Genomic DNA, 21,608 nt, shown 5'->3' on the forward strand with positions numbered 1-21,608 from the left:
CTGCTGCCCAAATGATGGCCTAACGCTATTTCCAAAGCTGTTTCTATATTGCTGACGACACTGGTGAAACATTCTTGTACATCCTTCTCATGCTCACTGTGTTAGTAATCCTCATTACTTAGGATGTGTAGTTGGCCCTTGAACAACATAGGTTTGAACTGCACAGATTTCACTTATATATGGTTTTTTTACAGTATGGTTCTGTAAATGTATTTTATGATTATCTTCACTTTTTTTTCTCTAGCTAATTTTGTTGTAAGAATACCATTTATAATATGTATGTGTTAATCAACTGTTATCAGTAAGGCTTCCGTCAACAGTAAGCCATTAGTAACGTTTTGGGGGAGTCAGAAGTAATATGTGAATTTTCAAATGCATGGAGGGTCGGCATACCTAGTCCCTGCATTGTTCAAGAGCCAACTGTATATCCTAGGATAAGCACATCTGTACTAGAAACTGCCAACATCGTTCCTCAAAATGGTTGGAAATCTTTGCAAATTCAGTGAGTGTGAAATGATACTTCATTACATCAGTTTGCATTTCCCTCAGTTACTAAAGTACTATCGTACATTTGTATTTCCTTTTTTGCGAAGTATTTATTTACATCCTTTGTTCATTTTTCTATTGGATTCTCTTCTGAGTAATTTTTAGGTGTTCTTATAGATGCCAGTCCTTCCATCAGTTTTATGTTTTAATATATTTTATATTTTTATTTTAATCAAATCTATCAGTCTTTTTGTGGTGCTGTTAAGTAACATTTAGGATTTTCTTTTATTCTGAGCAATATAAAGCAGCAAACAAAAAATGCTTTCTCTTCCATCCAGGTAATCCATTGACATTGAAAAAAAAACAAAAGCAACATATCCAAGAGTTAGAAAATTCAATTACAGAAAATTATATAAGAGCAACACAACATTCCCCTCCCAAAAAAAAAAAAAAAAAAAAAAAAAAAAAAAATGGTTGACTCCTAGAAAGTTCATGTATCTTCCCAGAAGTTTCAATTCACGGAATAGCACATACACATATCCTTTAAAACTACACAAAGGAATACTATTAACATTATTTTGCGCTCTTTTGGTTTTTCCACATGATAGTGTATTGCAGACTGCTGTTCTGTCAACACATCGGATATGCCACGCACATAGTTCTTTTGGTTGGATTGAAGCCATGTGTTTTTTTGTTATTTTAAAAATACTTTTGGGGCGCCTGGGTGGCTAGTTAAGCTTGACTTCAGCTCAGGTCATGATTTCATGGTTCATGAGTTCGAGCCCCACATTGGGGCTCTCTGCTGACATCTCAGAGCCTGGAGCCTGCTTCAGATTCCCTCCCCCTCCCCCTCCCCCTCTCCCTCTCCCTCTCTCTCTCTCTCCCCCCCTCCCCAACTCACACACTCTCTCAAAAATAACTAAACATTAAAAATAAAAATACTTTTGATTGATATGGCTTAATTGCTCCTGTAAGTGCTTGTGTTTCTGAGAGAGCACTATTTAGTTGATTTAAAAATAGAAAGGTAGCAATTATGGTCATGACCTCTCCTTTTTGGATAGCTAGTGCATTTGTAGAACCAGGTATTGCCACCTAGCTTCTCTCCCATTTTACCTTGGGGGCTGGAGATGCACTAGGGGTCCAAATGGCCCCAAATTATTGTTCTGAGAAAACTGGAAGAAAAAATTAAAACTAGCTTCTACCAAAGCTCTGGAAATAGGCTTTTAACTGTTTCAGTTTAGCCTTAGCCTTCCAGGAACAAAATCTATCACCTTGAGCAATCACACTAAGAAAATGGACAAGTAGTGTGATAATGTAGGAGAGCTAATAATTCTCTAAAAACTTTTTTCCATCATTAGTTTTCTTATATATGAGGTATATACACGAATGAGATGGCATTTTTATGCCCACCTACATGAAAAAGTAAAGCCGTTTTAACATAAAATAATGGGGGCACCTGGATGGCTCAGTCAGTTAAGCATCTGACTCTTGGTTTTGGCTCAGGTCATACCTCATAGCTTCATGAGTTCAAGCCTTGCTTCAGGCTCTGTGCTAGCAGCGTGAAGCCTGCTTTGGAGTCTCCCTCTGCCCCTCCCTGACTTACTCTGTCTCTGTCTCTCTCAAATTAACAACAAAACCTTAAAAATGATTGCTTTATTTTTAAAAAATAAAATATCAAAACAATGTAACTCCAACTTTTGTAGCTGGCCAATGAGGGAGTTAAGTTTATATGATCCTTACTATAAAGATTCTTGGATCATGGGACTATAAAGCCTTTTCAAGATCCTTTTAATATATCCTCTTGGATGGCATCTAGGATGTTGTGTATAATGCTTTTGTTTTTGGAAGAAATAGCATATACAGTTTTTGGAAGAAAGTATAGATAAAACAGGGGTAAAAGCTACTCACTATATGCACATCAGCAAGCCTATCCTGGTTGTCCAAAATTAGGAGGTCTACCACCTGAAAAGTATTGTTGGGAATTTTTTTTAAGTATCTTTAAACTGCTTTCTTGGACAGATACATAATTTTAACACACAATGGCTAACCCACTATATACTTCATCAAAGTTAGTAAAATGTATTTTTAACTTAAGTACCTAAAATTTTACAGTATTAGGAACTAATTTTAAGCAACTTTTTACTGAAAATTTTTCCTGTACCTAGTTAGCACTTTTCAAATCTTGCTTGCATATTGTGCTATTCTGTTTAACCTGACTGATGTTCACTGGAGTAAGACAGTCCATTTGCAGACATGTCTGGGAACAAGTTCTTTATTACATGCTGAGAACTAACATATAAAGTAGGAACCTAGGGAATGATGAGGTTTGGGGGGACGGAGACAGGGAAAAACTGCATTACATCCCAAACTGTCACAGTGAACCATTCATGTGTGTACAACTTACATCAAACAAAAAACACTCCAAAAAATATACATAATGCTATTTCTTTCCATTTATCCCATTTGAATGCAAACTTATAGTCAAAACGTGTTTTGATTTGGAAAAGAGGGAACATGTTTCCCATGCACAGAATGCTTCAGAACATTTTCTGCCTGGCTACCAATCTGCCAATTAGGCTGGTGATCAAAGTCCTGAAGTAACTGACAATTCTTTGGGCCTAGAGACACTGTGTGACCCAGGAAAAAAAAAAAAAATAACTGTAGATTGAGCCAATTTTGTTTCAATACACATGCCAGATTGGATTGTCAGCAAATACCCTTTAGAAAAAAGTATACCACAAACACATTTGGAGAACATTTTATTATATTTAAAGAGATATTTAGATAATAAATGCATAGAACTAAGGGAATCATGTCTTTAAAGAAACAACTACAAAGTGAACAGGGCCATACAAAGTCCTCCATTATACAAATTTCTTTTGGTGGAACTTTATGGGCACTAAGTAGGTGGGATGGTTTTTAAAATGTAACTGATTTTTATCAAAGTGGACATCATATCAGAATTCTTGTGATGAGATAAATTTGCACAAGCCCCTTTCAAGAAAGGAGTGCTAGTCAACTACCTCCAGTTTAAAAATGGACTGAAGCTGGATATATTAAACCAGGATATATTAAGCAACATAAACAGTGAAAATGTGCTTTAAAGTATCTATTGCTCTTTCTCTAACATAGATCTTCAGACTAAAAGTTCTTATCCTTGGCTATTTTGTTTCCTCAGAATCAGATTGACTAATAAAGTTGTAAAAATTCCAGCCTGAATTTTCTGTTGACCCCTGACCCAACTACTGAAATAAATTTGCTTTATAGTCACATTATATACAGAATAAAATAGTTGCTAATAGTATCATTCCACAAATAGGTCTCTCCACAGATAAGTATAGGGATTTGTCCTAGTCTTGCAACCAAATAAAAAACTGGAGAAATCAGAGCCCTGGGGTCCTGTTGGTCCTGAGCTCTTCTCATGACACGAAAATACAAATGTACCTACAAGTTTTGGAAAAGTATTAGCACGTTTGTTCTTGAGGGTGAGGTGAGGAGGCCGAGGTAACATGAAAAGGGCTAAGCACCCAGGAGATGTAAGCGATGCCTCTACTAAAAGTTTTACAATGGTAAAAACGTTCTAGACATCAGTAAAAAATAATTACCAGAAGACTTTGAGCCGTAACAAACGTATCACTGATACCTTTCCAGGAAGCCTTCTTCACTGCTCCACTGGACTTATTGGCACAGTTTGCTAAGACCCCAGCGTTGACACATTTTGTAATATAACCACAGAATCGCCATAGACCGACAGCTGTGTTTTTGCTCCTCCACAGTCCCCAAAATGATGAGAGGCAGCCAAGGCCACCTTATTTCCTGCTTTCTTTTTCTCAAAATAACCAAATACAAAGCACTATTTTTCTTTTTCATACTTAGCACCAAAAGGAAGAAGAGGTAAAGGAGAGGCTGCCACCAGAGGCTGCTTGCTCCTCAGGGTTCAAACGTGGGGGAGCCTGTGCTAAGCTAACCTTTCCTTGGGTGTTCATTTTTAAAATGAAACAACACATTAATAACTTTTAGGATATTAGCATAATGTAGCCTACATTGTGAAACAATCTGTTGCTAAGACAATAATGCCCAGATGTTTTTCTCTACTGGAAAATGGGCCACACATCTACATTACAAAGTGGTATCATGTGCTCCTCTTATAGCTCCAGAGTTTGGTAGAGGTCAAACACCAAATGTAGACAGAATCTTACCACACTATCTCAAACCTTTCCAATACTTCTAACTCCCAGATCACTATCCTTCCCATTCCTCTTACTGTACCTTTTGCCCCCAAGATGCACTGTATTGTCAAAAAGGAGCTCACAGTTTACGAAATTTAGGATACAGTAGGAATAAAATTACTTCAAGTAACAAACCAATAATCTGTACTCCCTTAGTGAGACAGGTTTCAAGAATCACAAATTTTGCACTTAAGTTCACTGTTGGTAGTGATTTTGATACAGTAATTCTAAATTTTACATGTCTTACAGAATCCAGCAAATAAATATTAATGCTGTTCAGAACCAAAGTTCTCACCATGGGATAAAGCAGATATAAATATGAAACAGAAAAAGATGAGAAAGATTAGTGTTAGATTTGAAAGTATCAGAACGAATTCATGATTTATAAAAAGTACATTTTCTGGCTCTGTTCCCTGAAAGTGCCTGGCAACAAGGACACCCAGTAGCACCCAGATCCTCATTTCCAAATACCATTCCCCATGAAAGGGAACGAGGGCTCCTTGGAGAAACAGCCTGTCCCAGTGTGAGACAGGAAAGTTGTACGATAAACTTACAACATCTTGCTACAGCAAAAAGAAAGCGCTCAAAGACTGATAGGCGCAGGTCAAAATGACACATGAATAAGCTTAAAGGTGCTTCTGCTGGCCAAATTTGGGACAATTACAGTAATTAAATAGAATTTTTAAGAATTGATGAGCCCACATTGACAACACTCAACGACCGTGGGTAAAAGGAGGGGGGAAAATGCTTCTTTGTAAAAGGGTGCCAGCTAATAAAATGTAAATGGAATGCTAGATTTCAGTCTCAATTTGCAGCCACCAATGTAATAAAATACTGGATTCTGGCAAGGATTATCAGTGCACATTAATTCCATTGAGTGAAAAGAATATCCAAATGGTCTTCAAGTATCTCCTCCCAGATTATTTGCTTCAGAAAAGAAAAATATTCTTAAAATGGAAAGATCTGACAAAGCAAGTGATCAAACTTATATTGGCAATAATGTGACAGTAACATTGTGTCTCCTGATGTGATGTGACACAATGAATGAGACATACCACATACCATCAGTAGAGTCTTCTGCCAAAATATTTATCTTGAAATTTCTCATGAGAAACTCCCAGAGAAATACAGAAATTTATAAGCTAACTGGCCTGCTTTATTAAGTGTCAATTTCATAAAGCACCAAAAAAGGTAGGATTGTTCTAGAGTAAAGAAGACTACAGATACAGGACAACCAAATGCATGGGTCTAGATCCTGGATTTAGAAAAGAGAGAAGCTTTAAAGAACATTTGGAAAAAAATTGAGACTCACATTTGAGTATATACTATACATTAGATAATTCTGTATCAATGTTAAATTCCTTGGGTGTGGTACTATGATCAGTAAGAAATGTCCTTACGTCTTAACAGACAAGCTGCAATAATAATGTGAAGTATGATGCCATTTGTTTCAAAAGGAAGGTGCTTAAGAGAGATGTGGCAAAGTAATGATCACTGGATATAGATAAAGTGTATATGATCATTTCCTTGTACTATACTTTCAACTTTTTTGTAAATCTGAAAATTTTCAAAATGCAAAGTTGGAAGTAAAAAAAATTTTTTTTTTTTTTTTTTTTTTTTTTGAAAAAAACAGCTTACAGATACCATGAGGGTGCATTCTGGGGGCCTTAGCAAAAAGTAGTAAAGCACCATGCCTGCAATCTTAACCAAACACAAAGAAAAAAATAGTAGTTATAGGACAAAAGAATCAAGGTAAGATGACGAATTCCTCAACCTCCTATTAAATTTCGACCCGTGGCAAGTGGTATTAAAGTGTCAGTGAATGGGTCCTAATGTACCTTAATCCACTACATCAGCAAAAGACATAAAATTTAAAGGCAAATGTTTCCCTGCTTCTAAATTATAATTCCAAGGGGGCTGGAGGACTGGCAGGAAAAACTATATGTATTACTTTAAAAGCTCACACAAGGGGTGCCTGGGTGGCTCAATCGGTTTGGCATCTGACTTCGGCTCAGGTCATGATCTCACAGCTCAGGAGTTCGAGCCCCGCATCGGGTTCTGTGCTGACAGCTCAGAGCCTGGAGCCTGCTTTGGATTCTGTGTCTCCCTCTCTCTGCTCTTCCCCAGCTCATGCTCTCTCTCAAAAATAAACAAACATTAAAAAAATTAAGTTGACACAAAAAATAAAAAGTTAATACACTCTGAAAAGTTGGCAGAATAATGAAACGTGAAGCTTTCTCATCTAATAAACATTTTAAATTAGATATATACAATTAGACTAGAGCCCATACTGTTTTGAAATCTACCAAACCAAAAAAAGCATCATCACCAATGTTAACCTTTTTACAAAAAAATTATCCTATCAAGATATTTTTTCCTTGAGCTTATATTCTAATGATCAAAGAAGCCCACACTGTTAATTCCACCATCAGTACCTAAAATGATTCCCTAAATATTCAGCATTCTGTCTTGAAAGCTCTCAAAACTATGGTTGCATCTCAAATACTGCTGATAGGCTCTGGTGAACTAAACACAGTACTGGAATTATGTAGTCGTTAAACTCGAAAAACTCTTCACTCAAATGGTCATGAGTTTATTTCAGATTATGAAATCAGCCACCCTACTCCCTCCACTTCCCTCTGAAACCCCAAACAAATGCAGCAAAGTTAATAACTACACGGTGGGGGGGGGGGGGGGAGGGGATAATCGTTCAAACTTTTAATCTCCCTTTACACATTATATTAACATTCATATTGCAAGGCATTCCATTCACAAATATTACAGTTTGATAAAAAATTTCACACACATACCCCCAAAAGTCTATACCAGATTCAGTCACTTCACTAAATCATTAAAATAATAAAAGTAATGAAAACATTATCATAATTCTTTTAAAGCAATAAAGGTCTGAGGCACTCTGGGAAAGATGTTCTCATATAACATGTCAGTGGTATCAAATTATCTTACAAGAAAGTTACCAGATACCCAGTAATCAAGTATACTCCAATGACAACGACTTTGATCTGATACGTGTTCCCTGGATACACTTCCATTTGGACTGAACTACTGAAAGGAACAAAGATATTGGGCAGCTGGGGTCATTTCTAATGAGGTTCCCAACCATGTCAAGGTGAAGTGTGTTTTCAACACACCATGGACAGCTGCATCTCTACTGCAAGGGAACAGTACAATCTTCAAAGAAGTACCTTTCTCATCACTACCAGGTTTACTAAATGTCAGAAGCTAACAGCCCACCTGACTTACTCTGCTCACTGCCAAAGAGATTTCAGAACTGTCTCTTCCCATCAACCTCCACAGTGCAACCGTTCACCCTTCTCTGAATATCTCCAAGGTTTGCCCTTGAAATAAAATAGAGGGGAAGAAAGGGAGCTTTTTCCCTCCCATTTCGACCAGAAAGAGGTCTGAAAGAGCAATGTATCACAAAATGCTCATGCTCTGAAACAGCCAGCTATGATATGAAGCATGGCTATTTTTGCCAGAAACTAGATGTTTTTAAAATGTGACAACCCTTTTCCAAAGTGAATTTTGCCACAACCATTCACTGACAGAGTCCACACTGGAGAGGAAGTCTCACTGACCGAGTGCTTCCTTACACACAATTACAAGGGTAAATAAGTAGCATGGGGAAGGAGGGAGGCCAAATTCCCAACTGGGAAATAAATCACTGCAAACAATGGGTCCATTTATGACAGCATATAGCACTGTCAGGGCAGAATTAACACAAACCCAGGTCATATAGTGTTCAGGAATTACATACATGGAATTTAAAATGTATACATATATATTTCCATACATATATAATAAAAAAAATCTGGAACAACATATGTTGCTAAAGTTTCAAGGATTCTCATCTTCCACATTCACCTGAAGAGCAGCTGGCTCTTGCTGGCCCAGTTGTGGCAGTGATAAAAGCAACTAGAAGCAGGTTTACGTAAAAAGTGCTCAAAGGCCAAGTGAGAAAACAGGGGTGCAGAGATTTCTGGAGGGAGAGGGGAATACTAAAAAGAGTTGAGAATGTTTCTTTTATTCTTCTCAGCTTTTTCAGACCCAAGTCAAGTTCTTGAGGACACACATCCAATGCTGTAGTCTTCCTTATCTATAGTCAAAACAAAACACGTAATAAAAATCTCCTCTTCCATTCTGTACTCTCAATAAAATGCATGGTACAGCCAGAAGGTATTACTGAGATGTGCCATCTCGGGAGAAATTAAAATTGGGACATGAAGTGAGGCCGCGTGCTATCAAGTCGCCGGGTCAGGATTTCACAGCCAGTGTCCGTGACCAGCAGGGTGTGCTCAAACTGAGCAGACCGCTTTCCGTCTCTCGTCACGGCGGTCCAACCATCTGGCCAGGTTTCATCCTGCCATCCACCTTAAACAAACAAACAAAAAACAATTTCTTAATTCTATCGCTCAGTTTTCTAAACAAACTCTCTAGATAAGTGTATTTGCACGTACTCCTATATCCTTGGATATTACAGAAGCCAATTAGAAAATTCACTATTAAGACTCCAATTTACAAATGGTAGGCAGCTACATTCAAAAGAATGAAACTGGAAAAAAAAAGAACGAAACTGCACTACTTGCTTACATAGTAAGCAAAATACACAACACACAAAAATAAACTCAAAATTAAAGACTTGGAATTCCATGGATCTCCTTAAAGAAAATAGGCAGTAATCTCTTGGACATCAGCCTCACCAACATATTTATGAATCTGTCTCCCGAGGCAAGGAAAACAAAAGCGAAAATAAACTATCGGGATTACATCAAAAATAAAAAGCATTTGCACAGCAAAAGACACGATCAACAAAACAGAAGGCAACCTACCGAATGCAAAAAGATATCTGCAAATGATAGATCTGATAAGGGGTTAATATCCAAATACATAAAGCATTTATATATACCTCAACACCAAAAACAAAAACAAAAACAAAGAATCCAATTAAAAATGAGGAGAGGACCTGAACATTTTTCCAAAGCAGACATCAGACAGCTAACAGACACATGAAAAGATACTCAACATCACTAATAATCAGGGAGCTACAAATCAAAACTACAATGAGATTATCACCTCACAACAGGCAATAACATGTGTTGGTTGGTGAGGAAGTAGAGAAAAAGGGAACCCTTGTGGACTGCTAGTGTAAACTGGTACGGCCACTGTGAGAAAAATTAAAAATAGAATTACCACACAATCCAGTATTTCCATTACTAGGAACTTACCCAAAGAAAACAAAAACACTCCTTCAAAAAGATATATGCACCCCTATGTTTACTGCAGCATTATGCAGAGTAGCCAAGATATGGAAGCAACTCTCAAGCGTCGTCCACTGATAGATGAATGGATGAAGAAGATATGGCATGCACACACAACAAAGTATTACACAGCCATGAAAAAGGGTGAGATCATGCCATTTGCGACAACATGGATGGACCTAGAGGGTATTATGCTAAGTGAAATAAGTTAGACAGAAAAAGACAAATACTCTTATGATTTCACTTCCATGTAGAACTTAAAAAACAAAACCAATGAACAATCAAACAGACTCTTAAATTTTTTTTAACATTTATTTACTTTTGAGACAGAGACAGACAGCGAGCAGGGGAGGGGCAGAGAGAGAGGAAGACACATCTGAAACAGGCTCCCAGCTGCTCTGAGCTGTTAGCACAGAGCCTCATGCGGGGCTGGAACTCACGAACTGTGAGATCATGACTTGAGTCAAAGTCGGATGCTTAATTGACTGAGCCACCCAGGTACCCCTAAGAAAGACTCTTAAATAGAGAGAACAAACAAGTGGTTGCCAGAAGGGAGGTATATGGGGCGGGGTGGGGGGGCGTGAAATTAGGGAATTAAGAGGTACAAACTTCCAGTTATAAAACAAAGAAATCACGGAAATGAAAAGTAGAGCATAGAGAATATAGTCAATAAAATTGAGAGGTGGTGACTACAGTTATCACGATAAGCACCGGGTAATACATAGTACTGTCAAATCAGTATATTTAATCTATACCTAGAACTAATACAATATTGTACATCAATTATACCTCAGTAATAACAATAATAATACTCCTATTTATACTTCAACTGTTTTAGTTTTTCCTCCAACTTCATTTTGGTTTTTAGTTCAATGAAGTAATGATGATATTTTAAATTTCCTTGGGTGTGTTACAACTTCACATTTTTTATGCCTCCCAAATACCAAATCAAGATGGTACTTCCAAAATAAAGGCACTGGGTTTCATTTTAGAAAACATATTGATACAGCTCATTATAGAACTATGAGTTAAAAATTGAATTAATAAATTTAGCTCTTTCCTGGTACAACTTTGGCATAAACTACAGCCAATGTATATTGTAAAGGAAATCATCTTTTTACACTTTTATTACAGCATTTTTTTTAATGTTTATTTATTTTTAAGAGAGAGACAGAGAGAGAGAAAGAATGCAAGCAGGGAAGGGGCAGAGACAGAGAGGAAGAGAATCCCAAGCAGGCTCTTCTCTGTCAGGACAGAGCCTAACATGGGACTCGATGTCACGAACCATGACCTGAGCCAAAATCAAGAGTCAGACGCTTAACCGAGTGAGCCACCCGGGCGCCCCTATAGCATTTAATTTCTAATATGATTTTTATTTATTTATTTATTTATTTATTTATTTTTATATATGAAATTTATTGACAAATTGGTTTCCATACAACACCCAGTGCTCATCCCAAAAGGTGCCCTCCTCAATACCCATCACCCACCCTCCCCTCCCTCCCACCCCCATCAACCCTCAGTTTGTTCTCAGTTTTTAACAGTCTCTTATGCTTTGGCTCTCTCCCACTCTAACCTCTTTTTTTTTTTTTCCTTCCCCTCCCCCATGGGTTCCTGTTAAGTTTCTCAGGATCCACATAAGAGTGAAACCATATGGTATCTGTCTTTCTCTGTATGGCTCATTTCACTTAGCATCACACTCTCCAGTTCCATCCACGTTGCTACAAAAGGCCATATTTCATTTTTTCTCATTGCCACGTAGTATTCCATTGTGTATATAAACCACAATTTCTTTATCCATTCATCAGTTGATGGACATTTAGGCTCTTTCCATAATTTGGCTATTGTTGAGAGTGCTGCTATGAACATTGGGGTACAAGTGCCCCTATGCATCAGTACTCCTGTATCCCTTGGGTAAATTCCTAGCAGTGCTATTGCTGGGTCATAGGGTAGGTCTATTTTTAATTTTCTGAGGAACCTCCACACTGCTTTCCAGAGCAGCTGCACCAATTTGCATTCCCACCAACAGTGCAAGAGGGTTCCCGTTTCTCCACATCCTCTCCAGCATCTATAGTCTCCTGATGTGTTCATTTTGGCCACTCTGACTGGCGTGAGGTGATACCTGAGTGTGGTTTTGATTTGTATTTCCCTGATAAGGAGCGACGCTGAACATCTTTTCATGTGCCTGTTGGCCATCTGGATGTCTTCTTTAGAGAAGTGTCTATTCATGTTTTCTGCCCATTTCTTCACTGGGTTATTTGTTTTTCGGGTGTGGAGTTTGGTGAGCTCCTTATAGATTTTAGATACTAGCCCTTTGTCCGATATGTCATTTGCAAATATCTTTTCCCATTCCGTTGGTTGCCTTTTAGTTTTGTTGGTTGTTTCCTTTGCTGTGCAGAAGCTTTTTATCTTCATAAGGTCCCAGTAATTCACTTTTGCTTTTAATTCCCTTGCCTTTGGGGATGTGTCGAGTAAGAGATTGCTACGGCTGAGGTCAGAGAGGTCTTTTCCTGCTTTCTCCTCTAAGGTTTTGATGGTTTCCTGTCTCACATTTAGGTCCTTTATCCATTTTGAGTTTATTTTTGTAAATGGTGTGAGAAAGTGGTCTAGTTTCAACCTTCTGCATGTTGCTGTCCAGTTCTCCCAGCACCATTTGTTAAAGAGGCTGTCTTTTTTCCATTGGATGTTCTTTCCTGCTTTGTCAAAGATGAGTTGGCCATACGTTTGTGGGTCTAGTTCTGGGGTTTCTATTCTATTCCATTGGTCTGTGTGTCTGTTTTTGTGCCATCTAATATGATTTTTAAATGGCAGGCACACAGATGGTGACAAGAGATTCTACTCTGAAATTTTTGACCACACCCCTCTAGTAACCAGAAAAAAAAGGGGCTAAGAGAAAGAAATAGGATTGGTGAGAGAATTTTAAAAAATTAGAATGAGGCAAAATAGATAGGGAGGGGCTAAAAGAGAAAGGAAAGAAAGGGACAGTGAAAAAAGCCCCAGGACAATGAAAGAAACCACTCAAGAGAAAGAGAGGAGGGGAGGCAGAGGTAAAATGAGAAAGTTATGCAATTCTGGATACTACTATAGAAGTGTGTTTATAGAGACTTTCTTGTCTCCAAATTAGATGTCAAAAAAATCAATACAGCCTTCATTTTGAGTAATCTTTACCAAAGATTAGGTCTCAACGACTCACACAAATCCTAGAACACATATAAAATGCAGTGAAGTAACCTACTTTTACAATACTAAATCCCAGCCTAAAAAAGAAAATATGAGGTAGCTTAAAGAAAGTTAATTCATGCTTTGTCAAACATGTAAAGATGACTATAACTGGGTATTTTCTGATGTAATGAACAACCTTTTCACAACTGGATTAAAGACATAATACTTATCTAACTTTACTGCGAACTGCTTACAAAAAGGTTCTTTACCAATGTCAAGTCAAACATATCTGGATCCTATTCGGAGAAAATTCAAATTCTTCTTTGGATTTGAAACTTTCCACTCCAGAGCTAGGATTTAGCCTACCTGAGTTACACTAAAGTATGTATGCTATAATATGATGATTATCTGAACAGACTCTATGAAAAGTTATTTGCTTATTCTTGGAAATACCACACTGTGTCTTACCAACCAGGTGCCAGTTAATGAAAACAGGTATGTAACCAAAACTACTTTCTTCTCAGTGTCTTGCTTTTCTCTGCTAATATACCTCCCGCCCTCAGACTGGTTCCACAGGATCAGAACTTAATTCTTATTCCATGACAACGACAAAAACAGTACCTTGCATGTTTACAGCCCTTAAAAGGACACAAGGTATTTTGTGCTAATGTAAGTCGTCTCAATTCTTAATAGCTGCCCTGGGGAGCTGGCAGGTTAAAGACTGTAATTCCACTTTACAGAAAAGGCAACAAAGGATCAGGTTATAAGAAGGCAGCCTGTAGGCTGAATTTAGTGACTCACTTCTAAGGAAGGCAATCTGACAGAAGTAATGGGATGTCACTGCCAAGATCAGGTTATAAAAAAGACCGGAAGGATCCAGAGAGGAGGTATCCTTTAATGTAGGCCCCAGGACACACCAGCCCCACTACTACAGCCTCACTGCATCCCCTAATCCCAACAGAGGACTGGCTGAGAAGAAAGGTGAAGAGAACATCCAACCATCTGAGCGACAAGCTCTAATCATGACACTGGGTCTTTATCAATGCTATGAGCCTGCCACGGGGAACAGCGACAGTGAGGACATAAAACTGCCAGCGTTAAGTATGTCTGTGCTGTGCTTTGTCCACAAGAGCTAAATAATGCCACCTGATGACCTGAGCGCAGACCCTGAGCAGGCAGAACAGCTCATGAGTTTGGTCCAAGTCAGCTGCCACGTAACTAGCTAGATGACTTCAGAAGAGTTACTTACCTGCTTCAAGGATCAGTTTGCTCTTCTGTATGATGGGGATAGCACCTACCTCGTGAGTTGTGGAGAAGCAAATCATATACCCGTGTCTGCCTCAAAGTGAGTGGCTCTACTTTTTCCCTCCCCCTGGACACCCATCAAAAAGCTACACAGGCTTGATGGAGGCTCCTGTTATTACAACACACCCTTTGACAGAATCTTTTATGGAAAGGGACCGGGATTCAAGTACTTCAGCATCTACTGACAGCAGAATTACCAGACAGAAAGCACTGCTTTCTTGCCAGCCCTTACAGTTTTCAGTTCTCTACATGATACTGAATTGAGCTTGAGATGCGACTGGGAGTGGAAATGAACCAAAAAGAAAATAAACAGAGCAGACTACTGATCTGATCATGAGTGACCAAAAGTAAATTAAAATTCAAGAACATTATAGCATCCTTTTTTCTCACCTTCACAAATCATTGGCTCAATTGTAAATACATGGCCAGCCTTCATCACTCCAACTGCTTTATTTTCTGAAATTAAAGAAAAAAAAATTCTCAAAACCCAGCTAAAAACCAGCAGCATACTGTTGAACAGCTCCCTTGTCAGAGTACACAACTTGCATTCCTATCAGTGATTCTTAAATTCCTCTCTCCTTTCCCAATTCCCCCTTCTTAAAAGGGATCATTCAACAAACAGGTATTTTTGCAGATATCCACCTGCTGTGGGGCAGATACTATCCTAGGCATATTTTATTCTGCTTCTATCTTCTCTAGGAAAACACAGAGATGTCTGCAAAGTGATTTCAGATGAAGTTATCACTTCTATGAAATGAAAAGTACCACCACTTATGTTACACCAGGAGTAGAGTTGAAATCATGCAACCAAGCAAAGTTCCATTACTCACCCAGATATTTAAAGGAAAACAACAGATGTTCCAGATTACGCCGGAAGCCTCGCACCTTTTGGGTGGGTGTATGGCTGTGGGGTGAGGGGGGGAGCAGGCACACAGCCCACAGAAACAATGGCACGATTCTCATGAGGCTTTTATGTTGCCTTCTTTTTCTTATCTTCAAAAAGGAACAAAGCCTCTATGTATGAACCTACTTTTTTTTAATGATAAAACTATCCCTTTTTATCTGAAAACAGAAATTCCATTTTCTCCCCCAAATACTTTTTTAGCTTTTTGTTCACTAATACAAGAGTATTTTTCAGGACCATCATGAAAGACACAACGATGAGTTCAAGTATTCAAACTAGTCATCCTCCAAAAAAGGCCAAAAGGTAAAAACAGGAATGGACATTTTTAGATAATCTCAGACAAAAATGGAGAATCAGTTTAAAGTTCCAATTAAAAAAAAAAAAACAAAAAACTGATGTGAGCGTCAGTAAACAAATGACTGCATTTGCTCCGCTTAACCACCAGATGGCAACAGCACTGGCTTTCAGGGTTTCTTGGTAAGGCTGGTCTTGGAGATGGTGGCTTTGGTAATGAATGACACGTGTCCAGAGGCTGAATCCACTAAACGCCATCTAGATGTGATCTAATCTCACCTGCACATTTATATTCCTACACATCCTTCCTTGTGAAAAGCCATCATGCTGCTTTTCACTCTCTTACGTATTGCCAAAATACACGCACTGCAGATTCCAAATCTGAACTTTCTAAATCATCCTAAAATCTGAGAAGCAAAAAACAATGACTTACTATTTCTAAGAACTTTCTTTCCTAATGACCTGCAACTTACTACATATAAAGAATTGGTCATATTCCCCTGGGGATATGTATTTTTTTTTTACTGTCAAAAGGGTAGCAGTGTGATGTCACAGAAAGAAAAAGGATAAAGGAATCTGGAACTGAGCTGTCCCACTGCTGCAGCACTGGAAGCATGTAGCCTCCGAGAGCACTTGCCAAGTGGCTAGTCAGAATGATATCAACTGTTCAGTGTAAAATATATGCCGATTTCAAAGATGAAATATATATCTCAATCATTTTTACATTGATTAAATGCTGAAATGCTAACTTTGTGAATGCAATGCATTATTACATAAAATATATCATTCAAGTTAATTCCACCTATTTTTTTTTTACTGACCACTAGAAATTTTTAAATTACATAGGCACCTCGCAAGATATTACTATTGGACAGTGATGAAACAGAGACTCAAAGTTCCACTCCTTTCTTCTGTCACTGACTCATTATTCTAGAAGTTACCACTCCTACTCAACTTGACTCATGGTTTCAGTTTCTCCATGTACCTCACTCAGCAAACATACATTATCTGATTGACTACACGACTGCAGACAGTATGCTAAGTACTTTTGTAAAAAGCTGTACCTGCTCTACCATCTACCTCACAGATTATTTAACATACATTCCAAACGTAGGGTATTATTATCATTACCTCTCAGCCCTAATGACTTAAATAAAAGGAAATCAATTCTAACAAGGACTTCTCTAACATAGAAGGCATGGAGGAAGTTACACAACAGTTTCCTAGTTCCACCTTCAGCTGGTAAGGAATATGGAGTTACAAGCCAAAGCAGGGATCATTTACACATTTCAAAAGGTCTCAGCTGCACAAAGACTCAGCAGTTTCCTTTTACACTTCCCTAAAGTGATCACAACATATTTTAATATATATAAACCTGACTGAAACTGGACTTTCCATAAATGTATCAAACATATGAAATCAAGTATACCTGGCCCTTGCTTCTTTTTTCAGAACTGTTTTTTATTTCTAATTAAATGGTTTTATGTATTTTACGGACACGATCATCACTGACCCATGTCCCCTTCTCCCATAAATTCTAGCTTCTTCCATCTCTTTATATAATCCGTATCTAAACCTGAGTCTGTCATTTGTCAATTCAGTAAGTAAAGGGAATTTTTCACCCCCCCCCGCACACACTCTTTTTACACAAACATACACACACTCATGTATCCCTGTAATCAGAGTAGCCACTTCCATTCTGTTAATGGAATGCACATCAGATTACAGGGCTCACCAGGAAGGAATTAAGTTGGCTACTTATTTTCTGTTGCTAATTTTTATTTCAAGCACAATTCACAGCTTATATAAAGAAAACTTCGTGGTCTGCTAATAAATGTTTGCTGATAGGTACCAAATGCTGTGCTCCAAACTACTTCTCCAGCTTCTCCCATTGAGAGGTTTCTCACTCCTTTCCCTTTTCTTCACAACTACTGACATCTAGAATCTTACCACCTCACACCTCGACTACGGCAACAAGCGTGCATCAGGCTGGCTAGACTAGCTCACACCTGCAATACACTCTAGACAACACTGCCAAATTTGTCTTCCCAAAATAGCAACTTCACCTTGTCATTCTTCTGCACGAAAATGTTTCCGATAATCCCAGCAAATAAAGTCAAATATCCTTGGTCTGGCACTGCCTCCTGCTGTATTATTAATATATAGTACTCAGCCCTAGCTCATCATGTCTCTGTTCGCTCTCAACTTGAAACATCTATTCATGCTTCCTCTCCACCTGGAATTTCTTCCTCATCTCCACCAAGCCAAAATTTCAACCATTCTTTTTTTCTCCCACAGGAACTACACCAAACTGCTTCGGTCCTTACCAGGCAGCACAAAGTATGGGAATCAAGATTGCCTCTAGAAGGACAAAACCCAGGTACCACTCCTAGTCTTGGTATTTATTTACTAGTCTGTGTGAACCTGAGTAAATGAAGTACTTTTCTAAGCACAGAATCTGCATTTATTTTGTTTGTTTATTTATTTATTTATTTAGCAGAATCTGCTCTTTAAAATAGGGCTAAGAAATTATTCAGAGTTGTGATGATCAAATGAAATAATGTATATCCATCATTATCATCATCATCATCATCATCATCATCCTAAAAGTTAACACTAATTGTTTTCCATGTACTATCTCACTTAATCCTAGTAACAATTCTAGGGTAGGTGCCACTCCCTACTATTGTTCAAGATGAGAAAACTTAAGCACAAGAAATTATGTGAAAGTGCCTACACAGCAATAACTCACATATATTTGTTAAATTCCTTCTTAGGTCGCTTACTGTGGACAGCTTTCATTTCTAGCACTAAATAAACAGACTTATTCTTGCATGCCTTATCTCTCCAAGAGAAAAAAGTTTCTGGAAGACATTAATTGTCCCACACTTCCTTTCTTATTCTATCAGATAGCACTCAACTTAAAAAGGTACTTCATCTATCTCCTTTATTTATACCAACAAATAGTACAGTATCTGATATATACTACAAAATCAAACCAAGCCAAACCAATTTCATCTAAGGAATCAAAAAAGTGACAGCAGAGAATGCCTGATGACTCAGTCTGACTTCAGCTCAGGTCATGATCTCATGGTTCATGAGTTCAAGCCCCACATCGAACTCGCTGTGTCAGCACAGAGCCTGCTTCAGATTCTCTGTCTCCCTCTCTGTCTGCTCCTCACCCGCTCATGGGTGCACACTCTCTCCTTCTCAAAAATGAATACACATTAAAAAAAAAAAAAAAAAAAGAATAGTGATAGCTGGATCCATGGCAGAGGCTGTTGACCAAAATTAGGTTACTTCTCTGAGAGTCCTCAGCTAGATTACACTTCCCAATCTCCTTTTCAGTTAGTGTAGCCATGTGACTGAATTCCCACCAATGAAAAGTAAATGTAAGTGATCTATGCCAATTTCAGGCTGGTTCATTAAAACCTCCCAAAGATACCCCTCTCCATGCTTTTCCCCCTCCTCCCAGTATCTACAGATTAGAAGAATAACTCCCAAAGTGATCTTGAAAGGTATAGGTTGACGATGACAGAACCTGGGTCACAGAATAATTGCCGTATCACCACCACCCCAATAGTGACCAAACACATTTTGGACTGTTAGGTGAGCAAGATAACAAATGTGTATTGTGTATGAGCACATATACATTTTGAGGGTCCATTTATAACAGTTAATAGAAAAATAAATACAAAATAGTAGGTCCTGTTAAATGTTTGAATAAATATTTGTTAAATAAATGGTTAGCAAACAGCAAATCTTTGGGTAGTACTTACTGGCATAATGGGGTACATTAGGGGCTGTATGAAAAAGCTTGTGGATTCCATGCCCACAATAGCTTCGAACAACTGAAAACCCATTTGCTTGGGCATGCTTCTGAATAATGTTTCCCAATTCTCTGTATCGAACACCAGGTTTCACTGGAAGGAAAAAAGAGGACTCATGACAAAGTAATAGTAAGTGACACTTACTGCCAATTACTATCTATGTGCCTGGAACCTTTCCAAATGCTTTATATTTCTACATTACATGCCTATACATAAACATGTCCCTTAAAAAACTTTCAGATGAGGAAACCAAGGGTAACAGATACTACACTGCCAATAAATAGCAAAGTTGAGATTCAAACTAGTAGCACCTGTACTTCCTCCTTCGGTGCAGAAAGGGACACATGTGCAGTACTAAGGGGTTGAGAGACATACCTTTTGCTTTCTAAATAGACAAAAGAAAGGGGCGCCTAGGTGGCTCAGTTCGCTGGGCGTCCCAACTTCGGCTCACCACTGGTGGGTTCGAGCCCCACATTGCGCTCTGTGCTGACAGCTCAGAGCCTAGAGCCTGCTTTGGATTCTGTATCTCCCTCTCTGACCCTCCCCGGCTCATACTCTGTCTCTCTCTCTCCCAAAAATAAACATTAAAAAAAAATTTTAAATAGACAAAAGAATGGAAAACAGGCATCTCTTTCTCTCCTTCTCTAAGGTCAAGTGTGCTATCCTATTAAAGCGAGCAGAAGAAGTAAAGTAGGAAAGAGCACCAGGACAAAAAGCAATGTCCAGAAAGTAACTTGGACTTATCCTTAGTTTCAGAGTGATCAAGTTCTCAAAGGATTACTTCCCCTGGGCTTCTTTCCCCATGAAAGTGATCCTCAAATTACTCACAGTTGCCTCTGAAGACAGTCCTGAGGATAGGGTATAGAAAGATACTTCTCACTATATACTTCCTGCTCTGCTTAACTTTTATGACTTTTGCCACTATAAACCAAAACAAACAAAGTGGTTCTTGTTGTTGTTATGGCTGTCCCAGCACTGAGACCCCCAAGCTGGGCGCTGCCCAGACTCCCAGAGAACCTAGTCATGGTTCTGGTGCTCCAACTCCCTACAGTCTCCTAACTCTGCCTCCCTGATTTTCAACCTGTGGTTCCAGTACAACGTATTGCCTCCAGCCAATCAAATCTCTGGGCAAATAGCTCCAGGAATTATTTCAATTAATATGTACTTGTTCTTAACTCTATGTTCCAGCTTGACTGTTTTCAGGGGTGGGAAGTTAATAATGTTGAGGAACAAGGCTGACTTGCATAATGATTTGCTTGCATTCCCATCCAAGCCTTTTTATCAGCCCCAGTCACGGGGGAGCAAAGCAAAACTTTAACCCATTTTGCGCAATATACAACAACAACAAAAAATCCCTGTTCAAAAATAATGAGAATAAAAGAGAGGAGATTTCTCCCTAATTCTCAAACTAGAGGCAATTCTCATCCCAAGGATGCACTTCATAAGTACCTGGAGACGCTTTTAGTTTTCACCACTAGGAGGGCCGGTGCAAACTGGCATCTAGCGGGTAAAGACCAAGAATGTGGCTAAGCATCCTACAATGCACAGGACAGGCCCTACAATAAAGAATTACCAGACTCAAAACAATTTAATGTGTAGATTGAGAAGCCCAATTCTAAAAGGATAATTTTAACAACAGTCAAGCTCTACTGCTCTACACCATGTTGAGCAGCCAAGCCAGTAGAAAATAAGGGGCAAGAATGATACATACAAAGGTATTAACAGCACTTTCCAGAGTTCTATCCTGGCTACTGTGACAAAGACTTTGGTATCTGCTGGTTTCTTGGTAAGTTCTATTCCTGTGTCTTTGTAAAACAACATTTCAGCTCTCTGGTTATTTCCATCAACTCACAGAAGAGCAAAAAGGATATAAACATCAAAGATACTACCTGGCAGAAACCCTAAAAATTGTTTTAAACTACAACTTCCAAAAATGAGAAACTAAACACTAAAGAATATTAGCTTTTACATAATCAACACAGATACTTGAAAGTATCACATTTTCATTTTTCATTCCTCTAACTTTATTAGTAAAAATGTCATCATTTTCCATGCATGTTAAAATGGACTCAAAAAAATAAAAATAACAGATCTATGTTATCAGAGATAACTATGTGTT

The 21,608-nt window shown here is 38.4% G+C and overlaps 1 protein-coding gene across 1 annotated transcript in view; it reads right to left on the minus strand.

Annotated features, from left to right (window-relative positions):
- Window positions 1-7,287: 7,287 nt before the first annotated feature.
- Window positions 7,288-21,608, minus strand: part of METAP1 (methionyl aminopeptidase 1) — a 59,973-nt gene continuing 45,652 nt past the window's right edge. Inside the window, exons 9-11 of the mRNA XM_030313392.1 lie at window positions 19,439-19,582; window positions 14,852-14,917; window positions 7,288-9,107 (exon numbers count right to left, since the gene is read on the minus strand). Coding sequence (XP_030169252.1) covers window positions 8,944-9,107; window positions 14,852-14,917; window positions 19,439-19,582 — 374 coding nt within the window. The 3' untranslated portion in view covers window positions 7,288-8,943. The remainder of the gene's footprint in view (window positions 9,108-14,851; window positions 14,918-19,438; window positions 19,583-21,608) is intronic.

This window comes from Lynx canadensis, chromosome B1, assembly GCF_007474595.2.
Source record: "Lynx canadensis isolate LIC74 chromosome B1, mLynCan4.pri.v2, whole genome shotgun sequence".
NCBI classification, from domain to species: Eukaryota; Metazoa; Chordata; class Mammalia; order Carnivora; family Felidae; genus Lynx; species Lynx canadensis.